This window comes from Protomyctophum bolini, assembly GCF_963924005.1.
Source record: "Protomyctophum bolini genome assembly, chromosome: 6".
Lineage (NCBI taxonomy): Eukaryota > Metazoa > Chordata > Actinopteri > Myctophiformes > Myctophidae > Protomyctophum > Protomyctophum bolini.
In genome coordinates, this window is record NC_137867.1 from 41,585,452 (window position 1) to 41,611,892 (window position 26,441).

A 26,441-nucleotide genomic window follows, 5' to 3' on the forward strand; every position below is an offset into this window, starting at 1 on the left:
GCGACCCACGGGTTGAGAACCCCTGCTCTACAGGTCCAGTATTCGTATACAGTGCATATTTAAAGTGTCTTGAATGGCCATCTTTGAGTGTTTGTGTAAACAAACATTGTGTGATACGATAATAGCGCCCCTCAAATTACTTCACAAAGTTCACATGGGTGTGATTTCTTTTATGAGGTACCGTGATGATCCAACATCAAATACAACTTCTGGGGCAGACGGATGTTTTCTGTGATTTCATTTTCAAGTTCAACCAACAACTGTCTAGTAGTGTCTATAGCCTCGGAAATCCAGACGTTTTTATTTCAAGGAAGAATTTTGAAATAATGAAATACGTTACTGTATAGCCTACTATAGTGTCTAGAATTTGATGCACACATCCTGGTTTGTAACTTCAAGTCTTAACCACCAGGGTCCGCTGTTGAGTAGTCTATTGTGAAGTGAAATCAACCACTGTGAAACAATATTATTTACAACAATGTTATCATATCATTGATGGTGTTTCTATGACAACAGAACACAATTTATTCAGCCTAGCTTGCTTCAAGGCTGATGTTTGACTCAACCTGTTGGGCCAGTCTGCCTCCTATCAAATATCCAGGACAGGTCCCTTTACCCTTACTCAATGTTTGAACACAAACATTGGTGGTGGTGCAACCACTCCTATTATAGTATAGACAGCTATGTGTGTGGCTGGTTGGGTCTGTCCTAGCCCCAGTATGTTCCCTCAGCACTACGCTCATTCTGTAGCTCCGAGATGAGGTCACACCTAGCTCTAATGTGTTTCATTTAGAGCTATGTTACTCTCAACTTCCGCCGCTCGCATGACTGCAGACCAGCCTCTCCTCTTTAGCGTAAATAAAAATAACGTTTTTGCTAATCACCAACCCAAAGGCGGGTTGTGTCATTAGAAAGCCTCGGAAATAACCTGACTCCGCCAGATTGTGGCAGTAGTGAGTTCCTCCTCCTGCCTCCATCTGGACTCTCTTGGGCAGAGAGGATGTACCCCGAACCAGCAGATTTCGGACCAATCAGCGGCAGCAAGAGGCGGGATCAAGGCGAGACTGATGACTAATTGAAGCTGTGCCACAATACACATGTAAACATAACCTAACAGGACTACAACTCAAATACACATGTAAACATAACCTAACAGAACTACAACTCAAATACAAATGTAAACATAACCTAACAGGACTACAACTCAAATACACATGTAAACATAACCTAACAGGACTACAACTCAAATACACATGTAAACATAACCTAACCAAATCAAAATTATTATGGAGATATCAGATATTTTTCCTAGCTCGTTTGGGTTCAACGTTTCTTTTTTCTTTTTTTTTAAATCTGGGGACCCCCCCAAAATAATTTGGCGACTGTACTATGTGATTGTTATTTGCACTAACAACAACACTCAGAACAGCATAATGTTATCTTGAGCAATCTCCTTCTCTTATCATATGACATATTCAGAATGCTCACGGGATAATCGGGCTAAAATGTACAACCTTAGGCATTTAGCAGGCCCTCTTAATCCAGAGCGATTCACATTAAGCAAGAACACATGGTAATACATTAAATTCATATAAATAGAGTAATAAGTAAGCTAAGAACCTAACATCCATCTAACAGTAGAAACTTAGTATATACACTATAGAGCACTGTTTCCCAAACAGTGGGTCGGGACCCATATGTGAGATTCGCCCGGGCGGCTGGCCCAGACTCAAGACTCTCCCCATTTCCTGTCAGCCTACGTTCATCTATATCCCTCTATCAATAAAAAGAAAAAAGGCGGAAGCCAAAAAATTATAATCTTAAATGACATAAGTTTAGGCCTTTAGCAGACGGCTGTAAGGTCGTGTCGATTCTAGTGCCAAGTTCTATGGCAGGGGGCTTACGTTCCAGATTCTCTCGGGTGCACTAGAGATGGCAGCGGCATACCGCTGGGAGCTCCGCTGCAAGATATATGATTTGACACCGATGTAGTGTGCATGTTCCTCAACGCATAGAGAGGATGACGTCCGTATGACCAGAGGGTGGGTCAGAGAGGTTCCGTTCCCTCTTGCATAACGCGGCTAGATTGTGTCCCAACACTGTTGGGGTCAGGGGTCTGTCTTCACCATGCTAGAAATACACACGTTCAGTATTATGTTTAAATGCCAAACATGTCCAACAAACTGGTCATGCATACTTAGGTGTGTTTGCACTGTACACACACACACACTAAAACTAAAACTAAAACAGAGAATACTGTTGTACTGTGCACTGATCTGTGCTGTCATAAGAGCCAACACCCTGACTTACGTTATGGCCTATGTGTGATGCATCCGAGTGTAGTTTTGAAATGCAATTTCATTTCCTGTTTAAAAAAGAAATAAGAATTTCCTCTTTTTTTCCTCCCCCACCCCCACTCGTCTGCCTCTTTCTATCTCTCCAGCAAAATGACGTTCATGTTGATGTGACGACGACTTCCCTGGCAGTCGTCTCATCTCGGGCACCCCTCCAGAAGTTCGTGGGAAAAAGTCCCTCCATCACGACGCGTCGAGGGGAAGGACCTGTGAAGAGACAGACAGTTGACAAGTTACCATAACAGAACGAGTCGAGGGGGGGGGGGGGGTGGGGGGGAGCAGGCTTCACGCTGAGTTCAACAAACCGCTGAGCAGTGGTAGAGCTTCACATTTAGGATTAGCAGCTGTCCTAAACTGTCCGTCCGGGGGAACCTCGAGCAGTCCTCCTAACTTTGGAGATTTGGACTTGTATTTATAGTTGCTGCACAATGAATCGAAAAATGATCTAGACCTACAAGTGCAATCTCATTTTGTGAAGAACCGTGGACAAGCACTAGTTGGCTGTCCAATTCATTGTTTTTTTTTTCTTCAATATTTTCAGGGATAAAATGAGAATCGTGTGAGAATCGTGATCTCAATTCTCGTGAAAGGAAAAAAAAACAATTTGAGATTTCACATTTCAGCAAGAATCGATCGTGCTGCAGCCCTATACAAGTGTTTTTCCCTGGATGTTTCTCGAGGTGCTGCTGGTGGGGTGGGTGCAGGGGGGGGCGTATAGCCAGGAGGTTTATAGGCTGAGGTGGTGGGATAAGGTCAGAGCCGCCCGCCAGCCAGCCTGTCCAGGCTGCAGATATGACCGTTGAGGAAAGGCTTCCTCCCTCTCCCCCGCCGCCAGTGACCTCGCCTCTCGCATCATCAGCATCATCACCGGCGCCATGTTTGACGACCCCGCGGTGGACGTGCTCTACATGGTGGTGGAGGTGCTGATCGCCGTGTTCTCGGTGCTGGGCAACGTGCTGGTGTGCTGGGCCGTGTGGCTCAACAGGTAACCGGCAGCATGACTGACCACTGGTGTCACTTTTCTGAAAGATTTGAGGCACATTTTAACAATTTAAAAAAAATAGCAGACCTACAAGTTCATAGCGCGCCACTCGGTGGCGCGCTATGAGCTTGTAGATCTGCTGTTTTTCAATAGCTAAATTATAACATAATGTTTGAAACACCAAAAGGGGTTCCCGCCCCAAAATGGGTTAAGGGCTGATTCATACTCCTATTTTAGAGCCGAATAAAAGTCGGTTCGGCGCTGTAGAGCCTACAATGTGACGTCATTTGAGGTTCGGGGAGGCGGGGTACCGTCCTAAAGTCGTCTCTTCGGTGCTACTGAAAATTTCTGACGAGCCGAAATAATTTCGGCACTACAGCGCCGAAACAGCAGTAAAATAGGAGTATGAATCGGCCCTTAGTCGACTAAATATAATATCCATTTAGTTTTCGTCAGTGGAAAAAGGTAGTCGACGAACATTTTTTGTCATAGTTTTAGTCGACGAAAACAACACTGACTAACCAACCCCCCCTTTTTTCCATAACGTTGAGCAAAGTAACAAATTCTTCTTATACATGCTCTAATTGTGCGGACTTCTTGTAAATGAACCTAAGCAATGCAGATGTTTTAGCAATAATTTTACTCTTGAGAGTGTAAAATGAAAGCAAATGGATCCATTTGCTTTCATTTTACAATCTCAGGAGTTTCTCAACTCGCTCGTTCTCAACTCGCTCCAACAGCAACCTGCAGAGCATCACCAACTTCTTCGTGGTGTCCCTGGCGGTGGCCGACATCGCCGTGGGCGTCCTGGCCATCCCCTTCTCCATCATGATCAGCATCGGCTTCTGCTCCAACTTCTACGGCTGCCTGTTCATCGCCTGCTTCGTGCTGGTGCTCACACAGAGCTCCATCTTCAGCCTGCTGGCCATCGCCATCGACCGCTACATCGCCATCAAGAAGCCCCTCAGGTCAGTGCCATTGGCCCCGGAGTGCGGATAGCAGTGGTGGAGAAACAAGTACTTTTTACTTAACCCATTCTGACCTGAGATCAGATTCTAAAAATCAAATGTCTTCTACATCCTGACAGTTTTCTGAAAAAGCTATGTTTCTATGTCAGTCGTTCTTCGATTTTTCAAAAATTGCAGACCTACAAGCTCGTAGCGCGCCACTTGGTGGCGTATTTTCAAATGGCCGAAATGAATATGGTTGAAGTGGTGAATGTATGTTTTCTAATCAAAATTAAAATCGCCAAAGTAACTAAAGTTTTCAAATAATTAGTAAATGTACAAATTTTGCCTCTGAGATGTAGTGGAGTAGAAGTAAAAGTATTGGAAATTGGGAATACTCAAGTAAAGTACAAATACCTCAAAATTGTACTTGCGTACAGTACAGTACTTAAGTAAAAGTATTTAGTTACTTTCCACCACTGGCGGATAGTATATTGTTGCTGTCGGGAGGAAACCTCATAACTCCATTTTTGAGGTTTATGATTATTATTATTATTTATTTTCTTTGCATAAATCAGTGCTATTGAACACCCTTTACGTCTGTGTGATGTTTCGAAAATACTGAACAAATGTAGTAGTAGGACAATACCTCTTAACTCCGTTGAACCCTCAAAACACCACCACCTCCCCCCCCCTCTCATGCAAGTCATTGACAATGTATAAAGTCACAACATCAACTTTGATGAGGCTGTATTGCTTTGTTTTCAAAATATAAGGTTTTCTTAATTTCCTGAAAAATGTATATTTTTCATATGCTGAAAATGTTGGAGTTGGGTGGTTTCTTCCTGACAGCAGAGATATAATAATATAATATATATAATAATAATATAATATAGGGCCTTCTGGCTGTCTGTGTGGAACATGATTAGTCACTTATTCTGCACTATATGCCTGCGTACTTCTTTCTTATTTCTAAAATTATTTGTAGCCTAAACACAACCTCATCTGATGTTTTTAACCTATTTTGGGCGGGAACCCATTTTGGTGTTAGCATCATGTCGTGCTTTAGCTATTGAAAAATAGCAGATCTGCAAGCTCATAGCGCGCCACCGAGTGGCGCGCTACGAGCTTGTAGGTGTGCTATTTTTGAAAGATCGAAGAGCGACTGACATAGAAGACATTTTTAGAATCTGATCTCGGGTCAGAATGAAAACTGTCAGGATGTAGAAGACATTTTTAGAATCTGATCTCAGGTCAGAATGGGTTAATTAAAATGTCACGTTTTTGCATACAAACGTCTGGAGGGGGCTGATATGGCTGCCAGGAAACTCAGCACATCACAGAGATAATAAAGAGGAAGACAAGGCCAGGGCAGAAAAAGAGGAAATTCTATTATTTATTTTAAACCGGAAATACATTTGTATTTCAAAATACACTCGGCAGGTTGTTGGTAGACATTGCAGGGTGTCAGTAGACCAATGAATGGAAGTTAGGCTATATGCATTTACCTGTACAACATATATGACACCAATTTGCCATATTATGTGCCATGATTAAAAGTTAAAAAAAAGAAGAAAATCACACCCGTGTGAACTGAGTGTTGCAACTCCCCTCTCCTCCCCCCACGGCCCCACCCCTCCACTCCTCTCTCTCATTAGCAGGCAACAGTGCAGCACTAATACTATCTCATACTCGTGCTCATTAATACATGCACAGGTGAACACATAGGTGTACACAGACATTGCTGTTCCTTGGAGTGGTTGCACCACTCAAAAATTGTAAAGTCATAACCCGACTTTCAACAGACTCCAGCTATCCTCACTGTACAATCTTTCATTCAAGTTATAATTCTGTCAATGGAGTTAGGCTACCTATGAGGAATCCTGAGTTTTCTCTCATGCTTACATCCTTTATTTATTTTCTTACATTTTTTTTACAAGAATAATGCAAGTGTCTCATACAGTAGATGATTCATTTGATTAATCGCTGTATCAAAAAGCAGGCAAAGAGCTGTGTTTGGCCAGGCGCATATTAGTTCCAATTATCCCTATAGTGAGTGACAAAACAACGATATCATTCCGCTTCGTTTATTTTTGGTATAGTGAACATATATCGTATTTGGATCAGAATGTCTTGGGATCATGAGTGCTTCCAATTATAGAGCGTCCCATGAGGACATGTCTCCAAGGAGCCATAAAGAGGACTTTGCATCTAGAATGGCTTGTACAGGATGCAGCCCTGGACAGACAGCAGACTGAAGCCTGGACAGACAGCAGACTGAAGCCTGGACAGACAGCAGACTGAAGCCTGGACAGACAGCAGACTGAAGCCTGGACAGACAGCAGACTGAAGCCTGGACAGACAGCAGACTGAAGCCTGGACAGACAGCAGACTGAAGCCTGGACAGACAGCAGACTGAAGCCTGGCATGTAGAAGCTGCTCAGACAACATGTTGATGTTGGTTCACGCTTGTCAGTCTGGTTTACGTTTCAAAGGAGAGCCTGTCTACAAAATGCATAACTAACCAGACAGTGGCCTTGTGGTTCGAGAGTGTCTGCCCCCGAAACTTTGAGGTCGGGGGTTCGATCTCCGGACGGATCATACCAAAGACTGTAAACTGGGACCCCAATGCCTCCCTGCTTGGCACTCGGCATCAATGGGTTGGATTGGGGGGGGGTCAAAATGACAATAATCAAATGATTCCCGAGCGTGGCATGGCTGCAGCTCACCGCTCCTTGGCTGCGGCTCACTGCTCCAAGAGATGGGTCAAATGCGGAGGACAAATTTCACTGTGGTAACGTGTGTGACAAATCGTATGACTTTCTTTACTTTGATGATACTTACTTAATACTTACTTATGCCTGACACCCTATCCAGGGAATAGGCCGTCGACAAGGATCCTCCAGAGTTCTCGGTCACTGCGGCGTTCTTTTCTATCTGCGACCAGTAGGTGCATCCCATCCTCTTGGTTGTCTGCCTCGAGATCCCTCCACCAGGGTGTTTTTGGGCCGGCCTCTGTTTCTCTTCCCCTGGGGGTTACTTGTTACTGGTTTGTGTAGTGTGTGCCCGATCCATCTCCATCTTCTTCTACTAGTGATGATGCATGCATGCATGTTTACTTTAGATGTATTCTAAAGTAGATCTATACAGTCCAGCACCTCCTGGGGTGCCGGGTCGCTCAGCCAGTGACCATTATTATGCTCCTTGCGCAAGGATCTGAGTTCAAGTACAACTCCTTCCAAGGATCTGAGTTCAAGTACAACTCCTTGCATGTCGACTCCCCTCTAGGCCGGGGTGACCAGATCCAAAGTATCGCCATGTGTGGGACAAGTGGAATGGGGGGACGGGACAGGGTTAGCAACTTTTTACTTATTAGTTGCTATTAAAAACGCCTTATGTCATATTCGACCATATAGGCATAAAATTGTAACCTGACGCTGCCAGATCCAAGAAGCTTGCTACACAAATTTGTTTCACAGCTTATTGGGATCTGGGATCTCGGGAGGCAATTCGATGACCGAGCTGTTTATTTTTTTCAAGATACTTGCTAGATGATGGGACCGTCTGTCTATCACCGTGTGGGCGTGCAAACACAACCAATCATATTGACGTGTCTATATAGCTTCACATCCGGTTTTGCACATCCCCGCCCTTAGCTCACGCTGATTGGTTCGGTACAGGAGCTGTTCGGTGTTAGTTCAACTCCCTGAGAGATCCCAGATGGTTGCGGTGTTGGGAAACATGGTTACCCAATACCGCCCCCAGCTGGCAAAGTCAGGTTAATAAAATTGCCTATCATTTTGTCATTTTATCCCCTCTGGTGTCTCACATTTTGTTTTAAAATGCTAATCTTGGTCATGGGTGGTATGGCCGACTTGGTACTGTAGCCTGGGGGATATTTCTCAGGCATCGAGTCCGTCGGATAGCCGGTTGTCCAGAACCAGCACAAAAGCCTCTCTGCCCGGGATCTGGACCTGATCGCTCCATATATGGAGCTGGCCTGTTCTGACGTCGTATGGCGTTTGTCTTACGAAGCACACATAGACATAGACCAGCGTTCTGCGTGGTATTTGGTGGGTAACTGGGTATAAATGGGGACAGGTAGATTGGCGTGGAGGGCGGAGAGTGGCATGAAGGGCGGAGAGTGGCGTGGAGGGCGGAGAGTGGCGTGGAGGGCAGGGTCAATCAATGTGTGTCTCTCCACCTCCTGAGCATCTGTTGTTCCAACTCCATATTTGGGCATGCCTGACAAAAATAACTCCATATATGGGCATAATAACTGGGTGGGGCCTGCATTTCCATCTTGCATCGTTCCAAGTATAGGCCGGCCAGTGCCCAACAGGGGGGGGGGGGGGGGGGTGCACTGCTCTAGTTCTTTATAAATGCCATAAAATGCAGAAGAAAAGAGAGATGGCCACCTCCATGTTGACCTGAATGTATATCATTTTCACTGGGTTTATCCCTTTGATCACATGAAGGGCTTTCCAGGTCTTGCCTGTGTGTGTCCGTCTGCGCAGCACCCCCTAGGTGGGGGCTTGTTGTTGTAGCATTAGCCTTTGCACTTTAACCCATTTTGAGTGGGAACCCCTTTTGGTGTTTTAAACATTATGTAATAATTTTGCTATTGAAAAACAGCAGATCTACAAGGTCACGAGCTTGTACGTAGGTCTGCTATTTTTGAAAAATCGTGAAAATGTGGCACAAATCTTTGAACATATATTCTTTCAGAGCGAATGTTTTTAACTCAAAGCGTTGCTTCTGAGGGATTCCTGGAATAACATATCAGATGGGTATCGGCGGCCAATTACATTTTTGGTGTCCTTGACATGAAATAGTTTGAGAACCACTGATACAGAAACATGAGGTATTTCAGAAAACTGTCATTTTATTTAGAAGACATTTTTTCAGGTCTAAATGGGTTAACATCTGAAGAATGTGATAGAGACCGGCTAAACATCTCAGCTGCTCTCCCACACACTGTTCCTCAAAATAGAGCCCTGCTTCTGAAGAGTCTTTGGTGCTGTTGTTTGTTTCTCCTCAGTACTGAGGGTGAAAAGGCTTCCAACACGACAATATGTTTTGTCTATCATTAGCTTATATATATATGTGGGTGCTACCTATACCTGCAGGAAGGCAGTCGCACACTTTTAGCCTCGATGCAAGAAAACCTTATCTAATAAAGTGTTCTTGCATCTAGGGCTGCAACTATTGATTATTTTCTTAGCGATTATTCTATCGCTGTTTTTGTTTTATCGAATAACCGAGAAGCACGTTTTTTTTATGTATATTTCTTAAAAAACACGTTTACATCAATTGAATTGACACACCACTTGAACCCTATTTTACACTTCGTCGCACAATGGTGTCGTGCAACAATAATTAAAATGTACTTACAAGCTCTTGTGCTTTGAAATGAGACCTCAGCCTCCTACAAGCTCTTGTGAGCATGTGGATCAACTATTTTAGCTATTTTCTTAAAAAGGTGAAATTCTTTGAAACTTGTCATATGACATGGCAAAAATAGAGATTGATTACTAATGGATCATTTGATACAATTATAAACAATATTTGTTTATAATCAATTTCATTGACGAGGTCGCACGCCTACTTGCATTGTTACATGGCTGCGAGTGTGCAGTTGTATGAAGAACTACTGTTCTACGCGCGTGCGTGCGTGCGTGCGTGCGTGCGTGCGTGCGTGCGTGCGTGCGTGCGTGCGTGCGAATGTGGGGCGGGGGGTCTAAAACATGAAGACATTTCAGAATAACAAGCCGTATGTAAAATCCCTTCTTTCAGGTACAACAGCCTGGTGACCGGCCAGAGGGCAAGAGGCATCATTACCATCTGCTGGGTTCTGTCTATCATCATTGGCCTGACCCCCATGATGGGCTGGCACGGGAGCGCCGGCCCTCCCAGTGTCAACTGTACGGACTCCGCAGAGTCAAAGTGTCCCGCCGGTCTGACAGAGTGCCGGTTCGAGGCCGTGGTGGACATGGAGTACATGGTCTACTTCAGCTTCTTTGTGTGCGTGCTGATTCCGCTGCTGCTCATGCTGGCCATATACCTGTGCATCTTCATGGCGGCGCGCCACCAGCTGAAGCTGATCGAGCTCAAGGCCTTCCACGGGAAGTCTCGCTCCACGGTGCAGAAGGAGATCCAGGCGGCCAAGTCCCTGGCCATCATCGTGGGGCTGTTCGCCGTCTGCTGGCTGCCCCTGCACATCATCAACTGCTTCACCCTGTTCTGTCCCGAGTGCACGCGCCCGCCCCTCTGGATCGTCTACATAGCCATCATCCTGTCGCACGCCAACTCGGTGGTGAACCCCTTCATCTACGCCTACCGCATCCGCGCGTTCCGCCACACCTTCCGCAAGATCATCCGCCGACACATGATGGGGCGGCGCCGGGATCTGTTGAACGGCGGCGGCAGCCGCGGCGGCAGCAGCAGGCGTACCTCTGTGCACAACAGCAGCATCACGGACTCCGTCAGACTCCAGGCCAACAACGGCCTCGCTTCGGACATCTTTGCGGAGCCGAGCAGCAGCAGCAGCTGTGAGAACTCCCTGGCGTGTCCTGCGTGTCACATTCCTCCCACGCCACTGGGAGGTGGTCTGGCGGCCGTGTCCCACCCACCGCTGTCCGTTATCATCCCGCACAGCCACAGGGTGGGCACGTGCCCCGCCCCGCTGCAGGGGCCACAGTACGGGGACCAGCAGCAGCAGAAGAAGGCCTGCCCGGGAGCTTCAGAGCTTGGAGTAATAAAGGAGAGACAGAACCTCTGCTCTGTCAGTATCACGTCACTGTTCCACAGGCATAGTGGGAACACCTGTAGCAGCGAGCTAACCAAGGTGTCCTGATGCGTATACTATACAGTATGTATGGGACACGCCTGGCCACTGCCTTTCCCCTTATCCACATGAGCTTATTTTTTCTTCTATTTTGAAAAACATTTCAAATTTGAACTATTCAAAAATGTTTTTCAAAAAGTCTTCGTGCTAGGACTGTCGCACCTCCAACGGTGCCCACGATGGACTATTGCATGGCAGAGGGGCGTCCAGGCCTATAAAAACCTGACCTATTGCATGGCAGAGGGGCGTCCTCTTCCCTGAGCCAGGCCTATAGAGCGTCGCAGTCCTGCCCCCTACCAGGGCCCAGGAAATGATTCCCCGTTTATTTTCCTCATAGACATTTCAAAAATGAAAAGACCTTTTAAGCCTCGTATAAAGCCAACTCGAGTTGTGACAAATCATGACAACAAACAAAAAAATTCGGGCCAGTTTTTCTTCTTTGTAATTATTTGTTTGGTCCAAAATATTGTTTGTTGTCATGATTTGTCATAACTCGAGTTGGCTTTGTACAACACTTATAAGGTCTTTAAATAAATACTTTTTGAAATGTCTATGGAAAAAATGCATTGGGAATTATTTCTTGGGCTTGGTGTCGTCATGAAAGGGGGCGGGACTGCGACTCTATAAACCTGACTGCATACCAGAAAGTAGGTTTTGCTGCAGCAGGGTCATCACTAGCTGGTGGGGACCACCACCGGTTCATGGATGTTTCGGCCCTTATCCAGAACGTCTCCTTGGCGGGGCAGTGAACAGGGACGTCTCTCGTCTGACATTCCCTCCCTGCAGCGCGAGAATAAGGCACCTCGCACGCGCGCGACTTTTTGTAAGCCATGAGAGTGAAACGTCCAACGGCGGTTATTGTTCAACGTCAACTCAAACACTCCGGAAGTGGAAGTCTTCTTATAGCCTATACTGAATCATGAATGGGGATTCTTCTACTCCCAAATATCTTAAAGGGCAACTTTAGTTTTTTTTCAACCAAGGTTCATGTTTTAGGTTGTTATTATAGAAAGTAAAAGATTTTCTTTTTCATTTGCTGCTTTCTTTAGTTTTAGGAATTTTAGCTGTTTTTGACAGGGGGGGAGGGGGCATTCGAACATGGGGCTAAATATGTTTTTTTTTTTACAAACATTTCTAGCGATTATTTTATTTTTTATTATTTACTATAGTCCTACTAGACCCCAAGAAATTACATCTGGCCACAAAGGATCACGGGATCTACTGAATGTGTCAAACTGACATATTGAGCCTATTATGACACACAGTGTGGCCAGGGGCGCAATAGCCTAGGGGACGCGGGGGACGCGTCCCCTGCCAGCGTCACATTGGTCCCCCCCAAATGAGTTTGGGCCTGGTACGAGACTATAGGTACAGCTGTTGCTTCTTTCGAAAAATATAACGCAACATAGGAACCCCGCTAGTGTTTTTGGTCTTCGTCTGACAGTTTCTGTAGCAGAAAGACCTCTTTTCTGGAGGGGGGGGGGACAGTCGGTTTGGGGGGGTTCCCGACGGCTGCGCGTAGCTTCCACCTCTGACAGAGGGGAAGCGAGTAAGCGACGCCGTCAGAAACCCCCTCACTCAGGAAGGCCCCCTCACTCAGATCTCAGACGGACCAAATTGCGACAATACAGCCTAGCCTATGTAAAGAGGAATATAAACAAGACCTTGGCGCAAAACTTCATATTTACCCTGCTCTAATACAACATAAGTGTGTTCTTACATCCTCCATTTCACATCAGCACTCGTGAGTAAATTTAATTGCCATTATGAAAGTTTTCAGTGACGTTGGACCCACAGGTTGCATTGTCGTCAATAATTAATCTGTCTTTAAAACGTTCTAATGTTAATATAGCATATTGGCATTGCATTTGTATGTGCATTGAGTCACTGGAACAACCTCTCTGTAGTCCGACCCTAACCATAACCCCACGTTTTGGTGGTTAGACCCCCCCATCCCCCCCTCCCCTAGGGTAGTGGGGGGGACGGGGGGGACGGATTTTTCGGCGGCGCCGCTTCGCGGCGCCGCTCTATATCCCCCCCTAGCGTTCGGTCAGTGTTGCGCCTCTGAGTGTGGCTTCCCCCCAGTAGACCTCCTTTACATTCAGTAGATCTTGTGGACAGATGTCATTTCCTGGGGTCTAGTAGGACGATAGTAAATAATAAAAAACAAATCGCCATAATATTTTGTAAAAAAATATATACATATTTTGGCCCCATGCTCTAACGCCTGTCAAAAACAGCTAAAATACCTAAAACGAAAGAAAGAAGCAAATGAAGAAAAAAATTACACTCATCTTTTACTTTCCTTGGTTGTTTCATTCTGATACTGAATACTGATGGATATGCCACTAGACTCTAGTGGCATATCCATCAGTATTCAGTATCAGAATGAAGTACACCGAAGACAACATCAATTGCACTGTGACTAGTGACTAGTGACTAGAGCCATGCAGTGCAATTGATGTTGTCTTCGGTGTGCAAAGAAGAATAAAGACACCTTTTTGTCCTCCTTTGGCAGCTATAGGACGGAATCAATTGCCATCCCGTTAATAAAGCAACAGCCACTGCTAACGGCTCCCAAAATAACTAGTGTCAAGGGGTGGCTGCTTAGTTGTTAGTTGGAAGCATGTCAGTGTTCTTTAGACTGCTGACCATTGGCACACGTATACTCTAATGAGTATACAGGAAATATGTCATTATGACTTTATTAACATTATTAAAGCTTTTAAATCACAATTTTGTGTGTGTGTGTGTGTGTGTGTGTGTGCGTGTGTGTGTGTGTGTGTGTGTGGTTGTTGCATAAAGGCTATCGACCCTAAAATCAGTCAAATAAAATCAACGAATCAATTCCTCTGGAAAAAATATTCAAGGGACTTCCTGGTAAAAGAAGAGAAGAATAAATAAATTAAATGAATGTCGAAGGCTAATGGGTTGTCTTCCATGCTAAAGTTTAACATCTGAGTATGTCCTGTTTAGATAACCATACTTGCCAGGGAAAATATTTTTATTTTGAACCAAGCACTAGAACAGTACAAAAAACAGGGTGATTATATGTGTGCGATGTTTCAACTTTTTTTAAATACAACATTGACTCTTTAAAGGACAACTTTGTTTTTTTCAACCACGGTTCATGTTTTGTTTTAGGAAGGTTGTTATTAGAGAAAGTAAAAGATGAGTGTTAAAAAAAAAATCATTTGCTGCTTTCTTCCGTTTTAGTGATTTTAATTTTGACAGGGGGGGGCGGGGGCATTCGAACATGGGTCTAAAATAGTAAACACATTTTTTTATTTTTTTTTACAAAATTGTATGGCGATTTGTTCATTATTATTCACTATTGTCCTACTAGACCCCAGGAAATTACATCTGGCCACAGTAGTTGAACAAACAACTGACTACTAGGGGGCTGCCATACTGTGTGTCGTATAGGCTCAATATGTCAGTTTTTCACCTCCCTCTTCACATTCAATAGATCCCGTGATCTTTTGTGGCCAGATGTAATATACTCAGGTGTAGTAGGACTATTAAATAATAATCAAGAAATCGCCATAACATTTTGCAAAAACAAAAAATACATATTTAGCCCCATGTTCGAATGTCCCCGCCCCCCTGTCAAAAATAGCTAAAATCGCTAAAACTGAAGAAAATAGCAAATGAAAATAAATGTATACTCATCTTATACTTTCTCTAATAACAACCTAAAACATGAACCGTGGTTGTCCTTTAAAGAGTTGAGACAGAGTTGTCCTTTAAAGCTGATATGCACTGGCCGTTTATGGTTTATTATCAGTGGGATTATTTTATTGTATGAGCCTTTGACTGTGTGACTGTTTAAATGGATACTCCCATAACATTGGAGATATAGTAATAATAAAAAGGGCAAAAATGATTTGACCACAGTTCACTTACAGTATGCATGCAGCATAACATTGCTTTTAAAGTTTTAAATTCAGTCACCTTTTATAGGTGGTCTTATTTCACACGTCCTCTGTGAATAATGTTCTCAACACAATGCAGCTATTATGTGTTTTTGCATGTAGAATGCAACACAGAGTAGTAGTAAATAAAATCATGTTCATCGCTCACTAACTGTATTTGTGTGGGTTGCTCTGATGCATCTATGCGTGTGTGTGTGTGTGTGTGTGTGTGTGTGTGTGTGTGTGTGTGTGTGTGTGTGTGTGTGTGTGTGTGTGTGTGTGTGTGTGTGTGTGCACGTGCGTGTGTGTGTGCACGAGTCTTGAGCTAATCTCGTGATTAACTGGACCAATCAGCACCAAACTGTTTGAGGACGCTGGCTATAGAGGCAAGTGCATGACAAATGGAGTGTCATTTAACATCGTTTGATGCGATCAGGACTTTCCTCACACATATACCTAGTGTAGTTATCTATGCTTGCTGTGTGCACGTTACCACGTATAATTATCTTAATGCCGAAAGCGGCAGCAGTGTACGCATGTCCTGGCTGGCGGGGATCTGCACTCCGCAGAGCGCACCTTTCTAGTTATAAACTACAATTAGTGTTGGTAAACGTGCGCGCATATACTGTACATGCGTACATGTATTTGCATGCACGTGCACGCAACAACCATAACTTGCATAATACTCAAATGCAACAAGTGAACATTATAATCTGAGATCGCTAAATTATCTCATATAATGGTGCCACTGTAAGAAATGTAATTTGAGAATGTGTTTTCAGGTATTCTGCACCATTGTTTTGGAATCGACTAGTAGGCCTACTACAAAAAGATTTTAAGTTAGGAATTGGAATTGAGCATTGTACGATTTTTTTTCTTCACACATGCTTCTCAAGGAGTGGTCATGGTGTTTTTTTTTGAGTGGTGCAACCACTCCAAGGAACAGCAATGTCCGTGTTCACCTATGTACCTGTGTCCGCCTATGTGTTGGTTAATGAGCACCAGTATGACTATTAGTACCAGTAGGGGCGCTGTTGTGCCAGAAACAGAGAGAGAGAGAGTGCTGCACTGTTGCCTGCTAATGAGAGAGAGAGAGAGAGAGGGGGAGGAAGGAGGTTGCACCACTCAGTTCACACGGGTGTGATTTTCTTTTAATTTAAACATTATTATAAATGTTGATGCATTTTTCTTTTTAATCTTGTTTTTAATTGTGTTTGTTAATGGTTTTTAATCCATGAAACAATAATATGCTGCGTTGATCTTGACCATGCAGGGCCAGCATGTGAATGTGATTTTACCCTCTGGTTAAATAAGGGATAAACAAAACTAAAATAAATAATTCAAGGATTCGGGGGCTGAACTAGGACACTCACTCTGGGGAATGGCCAGTTAAGCAGTTAAACCATCTTTGGGACTCTTTTATTTTCCCAGCTTTTATCTGTGATTCCCCCATGAGTTCAGGTTACAGGGCACAGGGGCGAATAACCGCAAATTCCTTTTTGATAGTCTTCATCCCAGGGGTCTGTGGTGCTTTTTAAACTAACTTACTCTAAGTCACCATGAGATATCTCCCGGTTTTTCATTCAGAATCTGTAATAATATCTAGGTATAGCGAAATCCTGATTATTTTACCCCAGTGTAATTTCTACGCTATTGAAGAATGACAATAAAGGTTGCTAATCATGGATAGGTACGTATACCACAGTATATTTAAAGTGTATAATATTCCAATTTAATGTTCAATTTTGGAAAATCATGAATTGAAAAAAAGTATTGTGTGATATCATGTTACTCTTTTTATTGCAACCAATATCAACTAATGGATAAAGGTATTCATTTGACTTGACTGAAGTGTAATAGATAGATAGATAGATTATAGTATAGTAATAAAGCTCTATATATATAATATATATATATATATATATCAGCCACAGCTAGGTTATTAGTTCCACTGAGCTCCTCCTATATCACCCTGGCGTGCACAACAGCAACCCAGCATGAATGGCACTTAACAAGAAATCTGTAAAGACCAGAGTGTGTCTGTCTGTCTGTCTGTCTGTCTGTCTGTCTGTCTGTCTGTCTGTCTGCCTGCCTGCCTGCCTGCCTGCCTGCCTGCCTGTTTGCCTGCCTGCCTGTTTGCCTGCCTACCTGTCTGTCTGCAGTGGTGGAAAAAGTATTCAATTGTTTTTAAGTAAAAGTATCAAAACTGCATTATGGAGCTATATTCTTTTCCAAGTAAAAGTCTTGAATTCAAAGTGTTTATTGTATGTTTTGTAATAATAATCAAAGTAACTATAGTAACTAAAGTTTTCAAATAAATAGTAGTGGACAAAAACTTACAATATTTGCCTCTGGAGTAGAAGTAAAAGTATTGGAAATTGAAAATACTCTCAAGTAAAGTACAATAATACCTCAAAATTGTACTTATAAGTATACAGTACTTGGGTAAATGTACTTGGTTCCTTTCCACCACTGTCTGTGTGTGTGTCTAGACTCCATGGCTACACAGAACAATGCCTTCTCTGGACCGGCGGAGAGGCATGCATGCATGCCAGACATGATTTGCCAACACTTGGGGCCGATTGTGTCTACGGTAGATTCCTGTATTCTGTACCAGTGTTGTGTATTGGCGCCCAGACATATAGGCATTATACAGTAGGCATATATATATATATAGATAAATAGAGTTGGGGACACACTCTGGGATAGATATGGGGAGAGACCCAGTAACCTGACTGCCTCCAACTAAAACAGTGGGAGGAACTCAAAGTGGGTATGCAGAAGAGACCATGACCACCCCCTGCCCTAGGCTTTTCCCCTTTGGAGAGAGAGAGAAAGCCTTTCATCTTTAGTATGTTATAATTGTTTGATCAAGTCATGAATACACATATAGGACACCTGTACTTACATCCACAACATAAGACCTGATTGATATGACATGTAGTTCACATCTAGTAGAAATTGTCGGTTAGGTGAAGGATATAGGTATGTCACCAAATAAGCCATGATGTGAGAAGCTGATACATAAGAGGGTCTATTATGGCCAGGGTCATACAGGTCAGAGAGCCGGAGGAGATGAGGACAAAGCTGAGTTTGGGCGAGGTGACTCAGGCAGTTTGGACCCATATATCATAGCCATATGTCCGGACTGGGTTCAGCACCAGGGCAGGAGAGTCGTTAAGAGCACACACATCTCTGACACACAAGAACACCAATGAAAGTCTACTCACATGCACGTACATGCACTAAGTGGAAACTGGACAATTGAATGTGTATATTAACTGTGCATCGTGGTGAGAACTCACTTGCGAGGATGTATCCCACCTTGCAATGTCATATGATTCGGCTAATCTGAATAAACTATTGGAAGCTAATGGATGTGCCTGGATTTCTCGATCTGTTCTACTGAAACCTGCAAGGTATATTCTCCACCATTATGGCATTATCCATATTTAATTTACTACAAATCTGGCGAGCTAGCTGCGGACGATCTCAGCCTGTTTTTTTTTATTTTTTTTTGGGGGGGAGACCTGGTGAGTTGACTCACTGCGTTTCCAGGAACAGGTTAACGGAAAGAACCTACGTTGATTTGGCGTCGGTTGCATAATGGTGAGAGTATTACTAAACTGCAGGCAGTGAGAGTCCATGATTAATAATAATAATTATTATTATTATTAATTATTATTATTAATAATAATGATTACTTACTCTATTTCTGGGAATCGCAATTGCCAGAGATAAAGTAGATTGATATAAAATTGTAAAACTAATTGAAAGTGAAATTGAATTAAATTAAATGGAATGATATAAAATATAAAACTAAAATAAAAAGTGAAAACTGAAATGTGATGACACGGGGTTTCCCGGATCTGTGCGATGTTGTGCCGACTGCGCTGGAGTCATTTAAGTCCATATTAAGTCGAGCGGTGAATAATCTACTGCAAACCTGTGTTGGTTATACAGGCTTATCTGGGAAATACCCCATGTTGTCCAAAAAAGACTTGCTAGGAACGTGTTGAATGCGATCATGTTTATACGACTTTTATATGCGTCCATTGTACAGTATATTTGGATTATTTGTAAAGGCCGCATCGTTCTGGGGTGTGTTTATGTGTTTATGTGACATGAACGTCAGCTTTGGGTGACGGGAGCGGGGGCTCACTGGATAGTATCGGTGGGTAGCCTACACCGAGTTGACACGGAATGAATGGTGCGTGAGGCTGTTATTTGTTAATTTTGGAGATGTATTTTTATTTGTTTCATTTATACTGTACAATGAACTGGTTTGACATGATCGATGGAATGAATGCAGTGGCGGCCATAAGCTTAATTATTGCGTTTTGGGAATAATTAGGGACGTGGGATTGCGTCTTGGTTGGTAACGATCGTTCTGGGGAATGATCGCGGGGAGACTGTCCTAATTAAACGGAGTAATAATTCGCGACTATACCTGTGGGGCAGCGCATGAGGGTGGCAAAGAATTTTCGAATGTTAAAACTGAATATGTGACACAAGGTTATATAAAATTGTTAAAACTGAATATGTAAACAGAAGCGGGTTACATAGAATTAAGGCTTTGAGCTCACCCCATGTGAAAAAATCATCCCATTATAATATATGTATAGGCAGGTAACGTGAGAGCCTTGGGAGGTGTATAGAGGCACCAGGTACAGATTGGTACCAGTTAATTATGATGGATGTGATGAAAATGGTTGGATTAAAATTGAATTTGCAATGATAGGGTAGGTTGTTTTGTTGTATGTTGTCAAAAGTGTGGTCGATCTGTCTGCCTTTCTGTGGGCTGTGTCTCTGTCTATCTTGGCTGTGTGTGCGCGTAAGTGTGGAGCGGTGACGACAATTCCTGTCAGCCTCCGTCATTTAATTATTTATTTGTTTTCTTATTTGGGATACTCGTATCTAGACCGGGTGTCCCAATGTCTGGATCCTTGTGTGTATGCTCAACAAGTGGGTCACGCGGCCCTGCGTGGATTTATCTAATGGTGATCCGGTGATCTTATTTTTATTTTTCCTTTTTTGTTTCGCTGCACTCAATCTATCTCTCTTGGATGCGATTTTTTAAGTTTTGTTTTTGTTTATACTGCGACTGTTGATCGGTTGTATGGTTGTGGGCTGGTGTATTGAATAATTGGCCTATGTTAGTGGGGAGAGGAGTGTATAGCCTACTCATGTGTGTATGGTCTGCGGACTCCGCACGCGCGCTGCAGGGGAGAGTAGAAATACTCGATTACATTGTTGCTGCATGCGTCTGCTTGTCTTGAGCTAGCTGTGCGTGTGTGTTTGTCCTAAATGAAGTGTATGTCTGTGAGTGTTTGACCTAAAAGGGAGACAAACTGTCTTGCCTAAATTCGTAGCTACTAATAACTTAAGGGAGGTTATAATCCTCGCCAGTCGTCTTATGGGTCCCGCTGCTAGCGAGAGCATAAAATGATGTTGAGCGCTATATGGATATGACTGTCATGACGATTTAAATGTCTGTCTGCCCGTATGTGTGTGGGGAAGAGAGAGAGACAGACGGAATGAGAAGAAAAGGAGTGTGAGAGATCGTTGTGAAAAGTGATGTTAAATAGTTAACAGCCGGGAGCCTAAAGTGGAGATAGGTATGAAAAATAATACTTAGTATAACTGGATGTAGATAAATCCATTCTATATGAAGTGTCATGATCCTCTAGCGGAGGACTGAAAAAGTATAGGGAGATATGCTAAAACACATACTGTATGTCTGAGGAGTGATCAAATGTGTATGATGAGAATATAAAGGTTAATTAATTCTATAGGTATTCTTTGTGTTGCTTTGGAGTGAAAATATCTGACCACATTGTGACATAAACCCAGCTGTTGTTCATGGAGCCATGATTACCCGGTTATCACAGCGCAGGGCTTGCTGGAATGTTTTGGGACACCATGTTTAGGCAGATGGCTGTAGTAAGAGCAGAAGTCTACAGATTTCCTTAGGCCATATTCGAAGCACATGTAGTGCCGTGGACATTGTTCTTTTAATGATTAAATGCATTGTGGACAAGCTGTATCAGAACGTGGAGCTAAAAAGTAATTTAGGTATAATAGTGACCAACGATAGCCTCGTCTATTGACTTCACTATATAATTTATAGTGTGGGGTTAAGCCTTTATGAAAAATGGTAGCTATGATCGCTGTTGTTAAAATAGTGTATTGCCTCATTCTGATCAGCTCATGGTCTGACGTTGTTGTTAATTGGGAAAATTGCATGTGAATTCCCTAAAGCAGTAAAAATGGAGCCATTGTTCTCCCCTGACGTGGTTTAAAAATGTATAGTCTAAAGTCCCCAGACAGGCCATGCCCTGATTAATGTTGTAAATTAGTTAAGAGCCAAATGCACCAGATCTCCTGTTCTCTGAAATGTACGCGATGGCAAGTTATTTAAATTGTAGACACATTCAGAGAAAAGCAGAATGTAAACTGTTTAAGGTTTAAGATAAGACGGAATGGAAAGATATTATGGAATGGGACCTGGATTACATTACCCTTTGAGGAAATTATTAGGACAGCAAATAGTGAAATACAATTTAAGATGATAAATTTGATATAGTGAGAAGACAAGTGTTTTAAAAATAAGCAGTCCTACAAGCAGTTTGTTGAAAATGTAATCAGATAGTAGGCCTATACTTGCTGGCCTTGGAGGGGGTCATGCTGTTGTGTGAGATAATTACCCCGTACAATTGGTTCATTGTCTATCCGCCTCTCCTCTGTGTAACATGGTTCATGCTACAGGCAGGAGAGGGTTAAAGTGGATCACCTTATAAAGCCCATTCGTGGACAGAAATTGACCATAACTACAGTTTTAGCTGTGTTTCCTATTGAGAATGTGAAGGGTTACTTCCCACGATAGTTACTTTGTAGCTGTCATTTGTTATTTGTAATGTTAAAAAATAATTAGTGGATAACCCGAGGGGTTATTTCAGTGTATCTGTTGGGAGTGAGTAGCCTTGCCGAGCCATGAGGCAGGATCCCATATATCCCATGACATTTGTAGCGTGAGACAGCTTGATGTAGAAGTACACCTCTGGATATGACACTAGTATGTCGCAGGGACTTACCCCCAATGCCCCAGGGCCCCACCCACCTATAGAGTCCCGGAGGAAAGTGTTAGTTTTGTGGTATTTGAGCCAGAGACCTGATCATGTAGGCTACTATGTGTATTACTGTATGTGACAAAATTGAAGAATTCGCCTGAACACTGTGTGGCTGATAAGAGATTGCATTTATTGAGGATAACATGTTAGCTTTTAAGGGCTTTCTTTAGGCCTGACACAGGCTAACAACTAGTCACTGATTGGCAAATAAGAATATTGTGACGATGATTGATTTGGTGACATCTTTTGCAAAGATCTAAGGAAATTCAGAGAAAACTGGAATGCAATTTACAATTTAGGCATTTAGAGCTCTATCTTAATCCAGAGCATCTACAGTAGGTAAAAACAAAGAGTATGGCAATAAGTCATAGGCCTACATGGAATATGATATATTAGAGTAATAACAACTATAATTGTGATAATTTAGGATATAGTTGTTCGAAGGGTTTGTAACTCATGGCTGCTGTGTATAGAAATGGGTGGTTGGGTCTGGTAAGCTTTAAATGGTTGTGCCCCAGGATATATGATTTTAGTTTGACCAGGATCTTGACTTGACAAAGCATAGGGAAAACAGCTGGCCTAGCGCTATTAGAATGTTTATGACTTAGTTTACAACATGGGAAAAAAGTAACAAACCTCCCATGTCCTTCTGTACACAGACGTTTAGTGCAGGGTATTAGATTGTTTGGGCTGAATGTAAAGACATACTATGATCAGGTGCTCAGCAGGTCGAATACTACAATACTAATGTAAATGAGTCAATATTATAGTATTTGTAACTGCCGGGATACTGGTTATTCGAACTTCAATCATTTCCTAAGTTGAAGTTAATTTGTTATTTACTTTTCTTACTTTGTTCATCTTATTTTGAAGCTTCCTGTATTTCGGTTCACTTTTACTTTGGAACTTCCTGTTACCGCACCACACTTAGCTGAGGCTGCTAGCTTCACACACAATGAGTCAGTGACAGAGAGGAAGAGACACACCCCAGCATTTGTTTGTGACTTTGTTACACTGCACAGCAAGGTATTTATATGCATCATGCACTTTTGTACTCAAAGTAAGGTTGCCAGTAACTTGCAGTTGAACAGTTGATTGAATGATTGAGTTGAAGTTGTTTATAATGTTCTACAGCGCCTGTCGCACTACGTTGTGACTGTTTGGTTTGGTGTACCTGTGACTGTTTGATGATGTGCCCTGATCAACTGGTTCATGCAGCCCTTTAGCCCCCTTGATAAGCAGACTAAAGCGGAGTGAGGTACATGATTGTTTGTTTTGGTTTAGACTAGAGTCTCATTCATAATTTGTTTGGTACTTAATTAATTGTATTTGTTTATGGTATGTTTTGGTGTATGATATTTAGTTACTGTGCATTTTTCCTTTGGTATTTTATTGGTCATGTATTGAAGACAAGTGGGCTGATTTATTTTATCACTGTATTATAATTGCTATGAATTAACCATTTTATTGTTGGTTGTAATATTGAAGTGATGAACTTAATGCACAGCTTTTATTGTTGAGTGAAAGCTATGAAATTGTTTGATATGATCATAACAGTGCTTCTTTCCTTTTATAGTTTTCACGGTGTTGTAACAAAATAAACACCCGTTGAGACCACATCGATCTTTATCATCATTTCAACTATCGAGGGCCGCTACAGTGAAAACTCATCGCTGAATGCAACTCAACGTCGACACCAACCCACCTCATCTACAGCCATCTTCTACAGCCACCCTGTGCTTCAAGTCACCGGCCCATCTCACAAGTTTGTCACATACACACTACATATTAAGAGGTACCTTTGACCTACACTTACCACTGCTGGACTGAAAGCTCTAAAAAGGACAAAGAAAAAATTAAAAAAGTTATAAAAAACAAGAAAAAAAAAGATGGGAAAACCAAATGTGTTTTCTAAGGTTATGAGTTAAAGGTTCTTCTATACTGGTCCCAAGGTATTTAATATCAAACTGAGAATCGCTGCGTGCATCAATGAAATATTAAAGGGGACATTTTGCATTGTGCTGAAATTGTTTGTTATAATTCTTTTTGGGGTTCAAAGTTTATGTTTACAGAGTTTCCTCATGACATGGTTTATGGTTTATGGTGTATATACTCTGAATGTCAATACCCTTTGAAGTGTCAAGTGATCAAAACTCAATCCATAAAATGTCAACCTCTGAGACTGCTAACATGCAGCAGCCTATGAATCCAGAAATGCCAACAGGTGACACACCGGACGTTAATGAACCTGGAGAGGAAAGTGCACCACTGGCAAAATCAAGCACTCGACAAAAAACATTTACAGAAAAGGGTAAAATAATGCATGATGAAAATATAAGGAAATACGAACAGGCATTTACCAAAGCATATAAAACCTGGGCGCAATCTGCCAAAACCATTCGAACAGAGTTAAAAACATTTTGTTCAGGGGAGGATCTCGGGAATATAAAAAAGACTATTCAAACCCAACACACTGCAATTTATGAATGCTATAAATCAATTCAACGCAACGGCACCCCCACTCCTGATATTGTGACGAAAATGGACGTCTGTGGTACTATTACCTCAGACATATCCGAAATTGTGGAGAAACATTTAAAAACCATTGATCAACCTTTCAACGAACCGGTCGCTAAATTCACAGTCAGGATGACCTTGAATAAAGAAGATCATGGCTCAATTTTCGGACACACGAACACAGAAACTGTTGCCTCTGACACAGCAGACAAAGACCGTGTGCAGTCCCGTGGAACCCATCCCAAGACCCCTTCCATATTAAGCAGCGACAACTCGAACTCCATCTCCAGCCATCAATCCAACACTTCATCCAAAAGAGCAGACGCAGAAGCGGATCTCGCCGCCACACAGGAAGCGGCCATGGCACTACAGGAGATCCAAGAGGTAGAGACAAAACTACAGCAACTTAAAGCGCAAAAAGACATCAAAATGGCAGCAGCACGGCTTCGAGTTTACAAACATTTCGAAGGTGCTTCCGAGCACTGCAACAACCCACCCTCTGCTCCTACTAACACCACATTACGCCCCCACCCTAATTCAAACCCAAAGCCAACAACATCCCAAACGCCCATTAATACAGCAGTCACTTTGGATACAAACAGTTTCACGCAATCACTCCTGAGCTCACTAAGCATAAATCGCCTCCCCACTCCAGAACCAACAACATTTTCCGGTGAGCCATTACAGTTTGTAGACTGGAGAATGGCCTTTATGGCATTAATAGATCGAAAGCCAATACCCGCTAGCGAAAAAATGTTTTACCTAAAACACTATTTAGCAGGGGAAGCCCTCAGGGCTGTGGAAGGCTTCTTTTATAGAAATTCGGAGGAGGCGTACCAGGGAGCCTGGAGGGTTTTACAAGAAAGATATGGAAACTCGTTCATTCTGCAAAAGGCCTTCCGTGACAAGTTAATGAAGTGGCCCGACATTGATTCGAGGGATCCCTTGGCCCTCAGAGACTTCTCAGACTTTTTGCAAAGTTGTGTCGAAGCAATGCCACACATTAAAGGCCTATCTATCTTAAATGACTGTGAGGAGAACCATAGAATACTCCACAAACTACCAGAGTGGATCGTGCGTGGGTGGAGCAGGATAGTGGTGAAGGAACTGGACAACTCGGGGGATTACCCAAACTTCCCATGTTTTGCAAAATACATCCAGACAGAAGCCAACATAGTTTGCAACCCTATTGCCTCTCCTTTTCTACTACACCACAGGTCTACAGACGATAAAACATCAAGAAAAGCCAGGGCATTCCACACCAGTACTCAGAACAATGACCCCAAACCTTCATTCACCTGCCCCATCTGCTCCCAGAAAGCACATGGTATCGCTACCTGCCCCATATTCGCAAATAAACCGATCGAAGACAGAAAAGCGTACATTTTTGAAAATCACCTCTGCTTCGGGTGCCTAAGGACAGGACACGGTAGTAAACAATGCCAGAGGAGACATACCTGTAGAGTATGTAACCGACAACATCCTACCTGCCTACATGTCGACCGAGAGAACAGATCGGGGGGAGAAGCAGCAAATGAGTCCACTTCCCCAGATGACAATACAGATCAGGAAATTCATACTGCCATGGCGCACACAATATTCCAACGAGCTTCTGCCACTTCCAGCATTGTACCTGTCTTCCTGTCCTCTTCAGAAGAACCTCAGAGAGTGGTCCTAACATACGCCCTACTCGATACTCAGAGTGACTCTACATTCGTTTTAGAAGATCTCCTTGAAGAACTGAAAGTAG

General features: G+C 42.9%; 1 protein-coding gene across 1 annotated transcript; it reads left to right on the forward strand.

Moving 5' to 3' along the window:
- Positions 1-3,094: 3,094 nt before the first annotated feature.
- LOC308317220 (adenosine receptor A2b-like) lies at positions 3,095-11,480 on the forward strand. Its single transcript, XM_080766075.1, has 3 exons — positions 3,095-3,339; positions 4,077-4,304; positions 10,080-11,480. The coding sequence occupies exons 1-3, from the start codon at positions 3,230-3,232 to the stop codon at positions 11,137-11,139; spliced, it is 1,398 nt and encodes a 465-aa protein (XP_080622201.1). The 5' UTR covers positions 3,095-3,229; the 3' UTR covers positions 11,140-11,480.
- Positions 11,481-26,441: the final 14,961 nt, after the last annotated feature.